Consider the following 12,061-nt stretch of genomic DNA (forward strand, 5'->3'; position numbering starts at 1 on the left):
ACTCGGATGGCCGGGTGCAGCTGACCCGTCTGATAGGGCGGAGCCTCTGACTCCCGCTGCTTGTAGTGGGCCTGGACCAGGCTGCTGGTTTCACTGGTCATCGTGTGGCTGTCGTCTGGGGGGGGGGGCACAGGAGAGGGATTCACGTTAAAGCTGCGGTCGAACGATAACTCAGATCTGTGACCTCACATGGTGGTTGTGACTGAAGCTGGTCAGAGTCGCTCAGATCAACGTTATAATAATAAACTAAAGTCACGTAGTGTTTTTAAAGTCTGCTGTTACACACTGTTGACGCTGACCTCTGACCTCTGACCTCTGAGCAGCCTCTGTCTGACCTCTGCGTATTTAACGGTCATCAAAGTTATTACAAATTAAAGCTGAAGCAGATTCATGTGGGATGTGAAATGTTGACAATCACATGAGACGGACTGAGAGAATAATCTGATTGGTTCCAGAGGAGGTCATGTGACACCTGCTCAGTTACAAAGAAGGTTTCTACGATTGTTTTACAAAAAGACCGTCACTCTTTTCTTACAACGCATTAGCATGTTAGCAGATTAGCATGTGGAACGTAAGATCTCATCTGATTTGTGGTAAACAAAAAGGATCAATGATACAACAAATCCTGACTCATGTTTACCATGTCGTTACCACAGCAACACACATAAATGGCACAAATATCACATGACATCAATCACATGACTGGGGAGAGGATGGTGATTGGTGGTTGTTCCTTTTCACACTGCTGCTGAAACTATTGACAACAAATCAATAATCTGACCTCAACCCTGATTTATTAAAAGAGACGGACTAGGTCCAGGTCTAGATCCAGTACTGGACTGATCCAGTACTGGATTGAGTACTGGTGAGTACTGCATTCTGATCCAGTACTGGACTGAGTACTGGCTGAGTACTGCATTGTGATCCAGTACAGGACCTATTGAAAATTGGTGAATATTGGTGAGTACTGGTTGAGTACTGGTCCAGATCCAGGACCGGACTGATTGAGTATTGGTGAGTACTGGTTGAGTAACTGGTCCGGTTGAGGTCCAGGTTCTTGGAGCTGCAGTGTGAAAAGAGCAGAGTTCAGAGTCCTGGAACAGAACAAACCGGTTTCTATCGACCAAGGAAAACCCGCCCAGGACTCTGACAGGAACATTTCAACAAGTCGGCAGATTCTCCTTCCACTACGCTCTCTATCTCTGTTCTTATTGGCTCGCCTGTGGGCTGACTGACCAATCAGAAACTCAAACAGCCCAACCAACCAGGGGATGGGCGATGTGGTGATTTATGATTGAATAGATGACAGAACCACCACAACAAAAACAGCAACCAATCAGAGAAGGAGAGATGGACAGAGCTGAAACCTGACTGGTCTGCAGTGAAATGGTGGGAGGAGTTGGGGATTGAGATGTCACAATTCACAAAAAAATGTAATCACAGCGGGTGGTGGGTGTGGCTTAATGTGCAGCAGTGACCCCCCCCCAACATGAGCCCCACCCCCTTAGCCCCAAATGTAACCACTTACCATTAATGGGCACTTTACACAGAAAGATACAAGAGAAGAAGAAGAGAGAGGAGACAGGGTATAAGCAACAACTTTAGCTTTAGCCTAGCTGACCTGGTGCTAACACACAGCTAGCATGAATTAAACAGAAACCTTGCTCCTAGCACTATAGTAGCTATTTTGAGAGAGCTAGCCACTAACAACAAGTGCCTGTGCTAACCTGGCTAACCTTTGCTAACAGTTAGCAAAGGCCTTTGCTAACTGTTAGCTAACCTTTGCTAACTGTTAGCTAACCTTTGCTAACAGTAGGAGCTATAGCCTCGGCTAGCGTCAGACCCTGAAGCCTGAGGAGAGAGAAGAAAGAAGAATTTATCGAACAGTTTTCTTTTAGCTTTTCCCTTCATCAGTAAACTAGCCTAGCCGACCCTTTAGCACCGAGTTTAGCTTAAGCTGGATGAGCAGAGATGTGAGTCAAAGGTCACAGCTGCAAAGTGAGATTTGAAATTTGTATTTTTTTCTCAGAGGAAAAACAAAGAATGAGAGCGTGAGGGTTGTTATGTACAGGATGTAAAGTCTTGGTGCAGATTAGCTTCACTGGGTGGAGTCAAATAAACGTGTCATTAATATGAATCTAAATTGTTGTAATAAAATGTAACAAGTTCTGGATTCGGTTCAGTCTGAGGTTTGATGTAAACTGGTTCAGGACAGAACCTGGTTTCAGTTTAAATGGTCAAGTCTTCGTGTCGCTTTCACTTTATATTTTTGAACCAAAACCACCATTGTTTAAAAAAAGCTTGTTAGCATTAATTCATTAGCTTTAGTTGCTAAAACTTACATTTTCACATTGACTTTGAAAATGTCGTTATATGGATTGAACACAATTAACGCAGAATTCCATTTCTCATTTTTTTCTGTCACAAACGTTAATACATTTAGTTCAGCCTGTAATATATTATCGCTTATATAATATATATTTTCTATCATCTTATTTTCTATCATCTTATTCACAAAGTGCTGATCTTTGCTCTTAACACATATGAACTGTTTACGCTGAGGATTGTGTTTATTTGATTTGGTTCTTGCTCATAAGATAAAACACCTGAGAACCCCCCCCCCTGACTGACTCCTTTCATTCTTTTCTTTTTCTCTACTATAGTCCCCCCCCCCCCGTCCACGTGGCCGTGTGGTGTCCATGCAGAGGTCAGAGGTCAGAGACAGAGGAATGTTGTGGATGCAGGGATGGAGTGAAGCCCACCGTCGTTTCAAGAAATTAAAAACAGGTAAATAACAAAAAGAAAAGAAAAGACTGAACGTATTTCCCTTAATCAATCTAACGTTTCCAAACCAGAAGCAAATCAGTAAATTAATTGATAAATAAAAGATTATAAATAAAAACAAAAAAAGTAAAAGAAAAGTTATAGAAAATAAACACAATCAAAAGTTGTTTATACAAACAAAAAGCCCCAAAAACTAAATGAAATTAACGTTAAATTAGAATTACATATTTTCATGATGAAGGAAAATCTTCAGAAATAAAAAACCCAAAGAACAAAAAGCAGCTGAACGAGAAGCAAGCAGGGATGGATGGAAGCCAGAATATCACTCTCTCTTTCTCTCTCTTCTCATTCTCTCCATCCTCATCTCTGCCCTTTCACCTGTCTCTCTCTTCTCTGTCTGGCCTGTCTGTCTCTCTCTCGACCTGTGCAGGTACGACTGTCTGTCCTACAGAGGAAAGAAAGGAAATGTGTCTCACCCAGAATGGCCGTCGGTACGAAGGGATCTGCCGTCAGGACACGTCAGCAGCAGACAGACAGGCAGACAGACAGGTAGACACAGACAGATGGACATAGACAGGTGGACAGACAGGTGGACACAGACAGATGGACAGACAGGTGGACACAGACAGGTGGAGAGGCAGATGGAGAGAGACAGGTGGGCACAGACAGGTGGACAGACAGATGGAGAGAGACAGGTGGGCACAGACAGATGGAGAGAGACAGATAGACACAGACAGATGGAGAGAGACAGGCGGACAGACAGTTGGACAGACAGGTGGACAGACAGATGGAGAGAGACAGGTGGACACAGACAGGTGGACAGACAGGTGGACACAGACAGGTGGACAGACAGATGGACACAGACAGATGGAGAGAGACAGATGGAGAGAGACAGGTAGACACAGACAGATAGACACAGACAGATGGAGAGAGACAGGTGGGCACAGACAGGTGGACACAGACAGATGGACAGAGACAGGTGGACAGACAGGTGGACACAGACAGGTGGACACAGACAGGACAGAGGGAAAAGAAGAGAAAAGAAGAAGAAGGAGAAGTCAGCTCTCTACATCTGAAGTCTGCAGTGTTGGGCGGACAGAGGACGAGCGAGTCCAGGTGAGGACAGGCTCAGAGGACAGTGCACCCCCCCCCCCCAGTCAGCAGCACCCGGCCCAGCTCTGGCCCAGTGTCGGCAGCTGGAGACAGACCAGTGCACCCCCCCCCCTGTGTCTTCATCAGCTGAACCAGGAGAGACATGTCTCCACCAATCACAGCAGCTTCTGTCCCTTCACCAGTTCCTGACATATTACAGTCACAATAAAACAGGTCACAGCGACCTTTGACCTTTGACCACCTAAATTCTAATCAGTTCATCAGAGTCTAAGTGAACATTTGTACCAAATTTGCAGGAATTCCCTCAATGTGCTCCTGAGACATCGTCATGAGAAGGACAGGATGGACAACCTGAAAACATACCGCCTCTGGCCACTAGGTGTCGCAAACGCAGAGACAAAACCCTTTATGGTCATCGGTCACCCTGAGTCAGACTTTCAAAATAAAAGCATCTGCAGCAGTTACCTGGGTAGTAGGAGTTGGGGACGGAGGTGCTGATGGTGTTGGACTTCAGGGTGAAGGAGGACGGGGACGAAACAGCTGAAGAAGACAAACACATCACAACCTGCATCTGTTTTCTTAAATCAATCATCCATGTATTTATTAAATCTATTTATTTTATTGATTATTGATACTGTCATTAAAAACAATGAGGAAAAGGTTTTTCTTTTTCATAAACGATGGATGAGTGTTCATCTCTTTTAAACCTGAGATGAAAATGCAGGGAGATGAAGGAGAAGATGGAGGAGAAGGAGGAGCTGAGAGGAGGTGACAGCCTGAGGGAAGGTCGACTCCTCCGTCCTCTCCTCCTCCTCCATCCCTCCATCAGCTCTCTGCCCTCCGGCTGTCTCTCTGACAGTCCGTCACCCCCAGATAAAAGAGTGGCTCATCCCTCCTCCAGTCACTCGCCCCTTCATCACTCCATCTCTCTCACTTCCAATATCTACGTCTGAACGTGGAGGACGAGAGTATTCATGTATCACTGTTTACAGACAGACAGGTTCACAGACAGATTCACCTGTCTGTCTGTCTATCCACCTGTCTGTCCCTCTGTTCACCTGTCTGTCTGTCTGTCCACCTGTCTGTCTGTCTGTCTGTCTGTTAACCTGTCTGTCTGTCTGTTCACCTGTCTGTCTCTCTGTTCACCTGTCTGTCTGTCTGTCCACCTGTCTGTCTGTCTGTCTGTTAACCTGTCTGTCTCTCTGTTCACCTGTCTGTCTCTCTGTCCACCTGTCTCTCTGTTCACCTGTCTGTCTGTCTCTCTGTTAACCTGTCTGTCTGTCTGTCCACCTGTCTGTGGCTCTGTTCACCTGTCTGTCTGTCTGTCCACCTGTCTGTCTGTCTGTTCACCTGTCTGTCTGTCTCTCTGTTAACCTGTCTGTCTGTCTCTCTGTTCACCTGTCTGTCTGTCTCTCTGTTAACCTGTCTGTCTGTCTTTCTGCTAACCTGTCTGTCTCTCTGTTCACCTGTCTGTCTCTCTGTTCACCTGTCTGTCTCTCTGTCCACCTGTCTCTCTGTTCACCTGTCTGTCTGTCTCTCTGTTAACCTGTCTGTCTGTCTCTCTGTGAACCTGTCTGTCTCTCTGTGAACCTGTCTGTCTCTCTCTCCACCTGTCTCTGTGTTCACCTGTCTGTCTCTCTGTGAACCCGTCTGTGTCTTTGTGTGGAGGACGTCTCTTTTCGTCTTCTTTTCTCTTTCTTTCTTTGTCTCAGAAATCCTGATTTTCATATTGTTGTTTTTCTTTTGTCTCATCGTTCTTTTCATTTCTTTTCTTTTCTTTTGTCCTGATTCTTTTTGATTTCTCTTCTTCTCGATCTGTTTCTCTTCTTTTCTCTCGCTCATCTTCTTTTGTTGTTTTCTTTCAACTCATCAGTTTCATCATTTCGGTTTGAACCTCATCTCCTCTGACTTCATTTCTTCCCTCTCGGATCTAATCAGCTTCTCTTGTTTCATTCTGTCTCTTTTCTTTCTTCGTATTTAATCTCGTCTCACTTAAGCTGCTGGAACCTAAAGACTTTCAACCTTTTCTTAAACGTCTGAGGCCACAGATATAATGAATAATAAATAAACAGAAACCACTCACTGAATGGGACTGTGGAACTCTCGCGTGATTAAACGTGAGTTCAGAAGAAAAACAAACATGGAGGAGGAGCCATGTCATGTGAACAAAACAAGATGGATGTCATGGCTCAGAAGGCAGCGCTGACGTAAGTTTGTTGTTTTTATGATTTACAAATACGCATCATCCGGCTGGCGACGCCCAGGCAGCTCGCTCTCATTGGCTGGTTTCTGTCAAACATGTTTGGTATCTACGAGCCTCCGACTGGTATTTTGTATATTTTTTTAACCCACACTTCTGGATTGTTTGGGCAGATGATCAGCACAGAGTGAACGTGGTAATGCCTCCCCCCCTCGGCCCGATTCCCCTCCAGTGAGCAGCAGCATTTAATAAACCACATTCCAGGTTTTAGCGTAGCTAAAGTTTGTTTTTGAGTGTCTAATGAGTATATTTCATGTGTATTTGATGTGTGAATTTGATGTGTGTACTCACTGCGTCCATTCAGTGTGTGTGAGTGTGTGTCCACCATGGTTGTGTGTTGGGAGGAGTTGACCATCAGAGTCATTTCCTGTCTGGAGCTCAGAGTTTCCTTCCTCTTCTTCGCCAACTTCCTGTCAAGACAAAGAAACACGACACAGTCAGACACCTGCAGGTCACCTCTGAAGAACCAGAGGAACCTGAGGAACCCTAGGGCGTTAAGGTGGTATTGTGGCTCGGTTGTGTGTTCATTTGTTAAGGTGATATTGTGGGTTTGGATATTGTAACCCTCACGTGACGCAGCCCTGGTGTCATGAACGTAGACGTTACTGTGACGTTGTTGTGTAGATTAATGATCAGTTATTCACAGCAACATTATCACCATGTGAATGTGACGTGACGTGGTTGTCATGACAACGTGACTTCTGGTCATCGTCTTCTGAGAATCAGATGTTTGAGTAAAAACTTGACGAGCACTGGACTGAAGGTGGAATCCCTGTCACACTAAAGTGACACATGATTGATTTACAGTAACAACATCCATCACTGACTTTATATTTATAACAAAGACACGTTTAACTAAACATATGAAATATATTGCACCTAATAAAAACTTCTCCACATGTCTTATAAAAAACATCTCTTGTGTAACTGCACCAATTTAAAACCACATCAACATCCTCTGTTCATCTCCCATCATGTGAATCCACACACACACACACACACACACACACACACACACACACACTGAAAAACACTCAGTCGTTTGAAAGCCTTGATGTATTTTCTCTCTTTCTATTCCGAGTGTGTGAATAAAAAACATCCATTTGTCCGATTGCTCTCTCTCACACACAGACACACACTCACTCACACACAGACACACACACATACACTCACACACACAGTAGTAAGTTTAACCCTGACCTGAAAATGTAGAAGGAAAAACAATATTTAAATATATAAAAACAGGCTTTTAAAGTTAAAAGTAAGACATCAGTGAAAGCTGTGTGTGTGTGTGTGTGTGTGTGTGTGTGTGTATGTCGGGGGTTAAGATGGAGGACGGTGAAAGCGCCCTGAGGCGAGGCGCTGCCCTCCTCCCCCTCATGTCTCCTCTTTCTTCTTCTGTGGTTTTGTCAGAGTAAAAACCTGCAGTGTTTCTTCTTCTCTGATTCAGACCTGAACACACACACGCGCACACACACACACACAAACGCACACACACACGCACACACACACGCACACACACTGCAACACCGTGAAAACCTAGACTCTTGGTTGCAACCACACATAATAATAAAACAGTTATACAACCACAGACACACACAAAATGTTTCTGTTTTTTTCAAATAAAATCGAAGTGTTAACGTTTCCTTGATTCATTTTCCTGACGACCTCTGACACCAAACAGAATCCTGACCTTTGACCTGACACAAACATTGTAAAGCGACGAAAGAAAAGACAAAGCGAGAGAAAGAGAGAGAGTGGGAGGTGAGCTCGCTTCACCAAGAACATACTGCAGCAGTGGGTCTTATTTCTGTCTTCAATAGAAAGATAGATAGATAGTGTGTATGTGTGTGTGTGTGTGTCATGACATCATCAGTCAGGTGTCAGAGGTTGAGTGATTTAGCAACACTTACAATGAACACACACACACACACTGTCACACTGCGTGTCAAGGCTAATCTGTACTAATGTAATGAGCGACAGGACAATGATGTCAGCAGTAATGGATGTCACAGTGTGTGTGTGTGTGTTTATGTGTGTGTGTATCTTCTCTCCTTGTAAGGCTCATTTGATCAGACAGGTTTATTACAGCCAGCTAATTCTATCAACCCTGCTTCACAGCACACACACAGACTCACACACACACACACACACGGTGACCTGAGGAGGAGTGTGTGAGCACTTCCTGTCTCCAGGAGGAGGCGTCGGTCGAACCTGGAGGGAAAGTTGTTCTGTATTTATGGATCAAAACTGTCTTTTACTGTTTCTACTTTCTCCTGGAAACGAATCACTGAGAGAGAAGCTGAGGCTCAGACTAACTCCCAGACTGATCCAGAGACTGATCCAGAGACTGATATCCAGAGACTGATCCAGAGACTGATATCCAGAGACTGATCCAGAGACTGATATCCAGAGACTGATCCAGAGACTGATCCAGAGTCTGATCCAGAGACTGATATCCAGAGACTGATCCAGAGACTGATATCCAGAGACTGATCCAGAGACTGATCCAGAGACTGATCCAGAGACTGATCCAGAGACTGATATCCAGAGACTGATCCAGAGACTGATATCCAGAGACTGATCCAGAGACTGATCCAGAGACTGATCCAGAGTCTGATCCAGAGACTGATCCAGAGACTGATATCCAGAGACTGATCCAGAGACTGATCCAGAGACTGATATCCAGAGACTGATCCAGATGAGCATAAGGTCTCAGAGTCCAGACCAACACCAAGAAAACGCACATGCTGTTGTGATAGAGCAGAACAAAACCCTGACCAAGTTTTAAAGACCAGAAGCTTGGGGTCTGGATCAGAGGTTGAGAGTCTGTATTAAAGCTTTAGGGTCTGGATCAGAGGTTTAGGGTCTGAATCACATAATGAGGTTCTGGATCAGAGGTTAAGGGTCTGGATCAGGGGTTTACAGTCTGGATCACATAATGAGGGTCTGGATCAGAGGTTTAGGGTCTGGATCAGAGGTTTAGGGTCTGAATCACATAATGAGGGTCTGGATCACATAATGAGGGTCTGGATCAGAGGTTTAGGGTCTGGATCAGAGGTTTAGGGTCTGGATCACATAATGAGGGTCTGGTTCACATAATGAGGTTCTGGATCAGAGGTTTAGGGTCTGGATCAGAGGTTTAGGGTCTGAATCACATAATGAGGGTCTGGTTCAGAGGTTTAGGGTCTGGATCAGGGGTTGAGGATCTGGATCAGGGGTTGAGGATCTGGATCTGAGTACAGGCAAGACACATTTAGAATTGAGGTGGTAGGGTGAAAGTGACAGGTGAGGGGTCAGAGGTCAGAGGTCAGGTTACTTACAGGTAGTAAGTGTAGGACTGAGAGTTTCTTCGTCTGAGTGGCGGGGGGGCAGAGCGGAGGGAGGGATGAAATGGAGGGAAAGAAAAAACAGAAAAACAGAAAAAGGAAAAAAACTGATTAATGTCTCAGAGAGAAAAAACAAACAGATGAGTTAATATACTGTGTGTGGAGGTGGAGGAGTGGAGGGTGGTGATTGGCTGAGCCAAGGTGTCAGTCAGTGTGAGGGGAGGGGCCACATCTGATTGGTTCATGTGTGAGAAGACGGACAGACACAGGTTCTATATAAAAAGCTCTCAAACATGTTCATCACATCAGATAAATGAAATGTTTAAGTTTGAATCCTGAGTCGCTGCCCTGACCTCTGACCTCTGACCCCTGACCCTCAACACTATCACCCAGATTAGCTCCTGCAGCAGTCGTAGCACTGATGTAATGAAAGTGGCCTGGAGCCATGGTATTGAGGTCCCGCCTCCAAGTTCCTGACCAATCAGGAGTCAGTCTCAGTCTGTTTTTCTACCATCAAATAACTAATTAAACCAAACTGATCAGAACCAGTTGAACAAACCGAACGACCTGAAATGACCTGAAACGACCTCTTGAGTTTGCTCCATGTCCCATCTGCTAACATGGAGGAGGAGTTCATGAGCTATCCTGGGCCGGCCAGCAGGGGGCGATAGGCTTCATCATTATTAAGAGCCTCTCGTCAGAACATAAATGGACTAGTAAATCAAAGTTGTCAGGTCTGATAAGAAGCTCCTCACTGTCAGGTCAAAGGTCACATCATTAAACATGGTGTTCAGTGACATCAGGTTCTGCTCCGGACTGAAGAACCAGAGTCCAGACTGTTTTAATGATGAGGAACATGAGACACAACGAGCTCTGATCGTCCTGCAGCCAATCACAGCCTCACACGCAGCTTCCTGTTTCCACTGTGACTCTAATGAGTCTGACCTCCGTCTGCTGGCGGAGTGGAAATCAAACGCACCCCGGCAACATTAAAAACCTCGTTAGCCACGAACAAACGCCTCTCTACCTTTCCCTCAGATCTGTAACACATCGACCGACAGATGAGTCCAACTCAAACTCACACTCTGTGTGTGTGTGCGTGTGTGTCTGTGTGTGTAAAAGTATTTATGTGTGTCTCTGTAGCCTGAAGCCATTCAACTCGAGGCGACTTTGGAAAAAAGAATAAAACGCTCTTTCATCTAAATTTCTCTCTTATCTTCAACGTTCTCAAAACACACAGGCTGTCTCTGTGTAAGAGTGTGTGTGTGTAGTGTGTATATATTAGAGTGTGTGTCTCAGTGGGATTGTGGGTTTGATGTTGGAGAATAAAGTGGGTCCACACACAGTTTAATGGTGATTACTGCTGCAACCTGCTCCATTATTCATCCTCATCAGCCTCACTGTCTCTAAATGTGTGTGTGTTAGCTTCACCTCATTATGTTCACAGTTAGTTTCTTTAGTTCACAGTTTGTAAAGCAGCAGTGAGCAGCAGCACAGTGAGCAGCAGCACAGTGAGCAGCAGCACAGTGAGCAGCTCAGTGAGCAGCAGCACAGTGAGCAGCTCAGTGAGCAGCACAGGGAGCAGCACAGTGAGCAGCAGCACAGTGAGCAGCAGCACAGTGAGCAGCACAGTGAGCAGCTCAGTGAGCAGCAGCTCAGTGAGCAGCACAGTGAGCAGCTCAGTGAGCAGCAGCACAGTGAGCAGCACAGTGAGCAGCAGCACAGTGAGCAGCTCAGTGAGCAGCAGCACAGTGAGCAGCTCAGTGAGCAGCTCAGTGAGCAGCACAGTGAGCAGCACAGTGAGCAGCACAGTGAGCAGCAGCACAGTAAATCAAATTAATTAAATTAATTTACTGCATCAGTGTTTTTCATTGATCGATGTAGATCTGTGTTTTTTAAGTGATCAATAAATTGTATTTATTTTATAAAACATTGCTTCCATTTATTCAATGACAGAAACAGAAGAAAACAAACAGGAATCAGACAGAGAGACACAGGTGTGTGTGTGTGTGTGTGTGAGTGTGTGTGGTGAGTGTGTGTGTGTGTGTTTTCTTACCGTTTCTTCATCAGCAGGATGACTCCAAGGAAGATGATGATGAAGAGCAGAACGCCAGCGATGGCTCCAGCGATCTTCACCGTGTGATCGGACTGGTTCTCCTGCTCTGGTTCTGGTTTCCTGGTTGCAGCTCCTGAAACAATAAACCACTGTCAACCGCTGGTAACTACCATGAACCACTGGTAACTACCATGAACCACTGGTAACTACCATGAACTACTGGTAACTACCATGAACCGCTGGTAACTACCATGAACCGCTGGTAACTTCCATCAAGCAACATCAGCATCAGAAAGCAGCTTCCGTTCCGTTGACATCAACTGGTTCATTTATATATGCACATAAAGATGTGATAATAACTTCTAATAAACATTAAGTGAAAAACTGATCAAAGAAATTGATAAATGATTTGTTGATAATTGATAACTAAGTGTGTGTTTGATTATAGTATAATAAAACCATCAGTGTGTTTCAGGTTGAACATGTTGAAGATGATGAGCCCAGAGTCCTTCTCCCCTC

At 45.0% G+C, this 12,061-nt stretch overlaps 1 protein-coding gene across 1 annotated transcript in view; it reads right to left on the minus strand.

The window, feature by feature from the left end:
- Positions 1-12,061, minus strand: part of LOC133026880 (receptor-type tyrosine-protein phosphatase mu-like) — an 85,026-nt gene that overhangs the window by 18,651 nt on the left and 54,314 nt on the right. The window contains exons 19-23 of the mRNA XM_061093864.1: positions 11,543-11,675; positions 9,481-9,513; positions 6,449-6,567; positions 4,363-4,437; positions 1-115 (exon numbers count right to left, since the gene is read on the minus strand). The exon at positions 1-115 is cut by the window's left edge and continues 70 nt beyond it. Of these exons, the coding sequence (XP_060949847.1) occupies positions 1-115; positions 4,363-4,437; positions 6,449-6,567; positions 9,481-9,513; positions 11,543-11,675 (475 nt within the window). The remainder of the gene's footprint in view (positions 116-4,362; positions 4,438-6,448; positions 6,568-9,480; positions 9,514-11,542; positions 11,676-12,061) is intronic.

The sequence above is a fragment of the Limanda limanda genome, chromosome 20, assembly GCF_963576545.1.
Source record: "Limanda limanda chromosome 20, fLimLim1.1, whole genome shotgun sequence".
NCBI lineage: Eukaryota > Metazoa > Chordata > Actinopteri > Pleuronectiformes > Pleuronectidae > Limanda > Limanda limanda.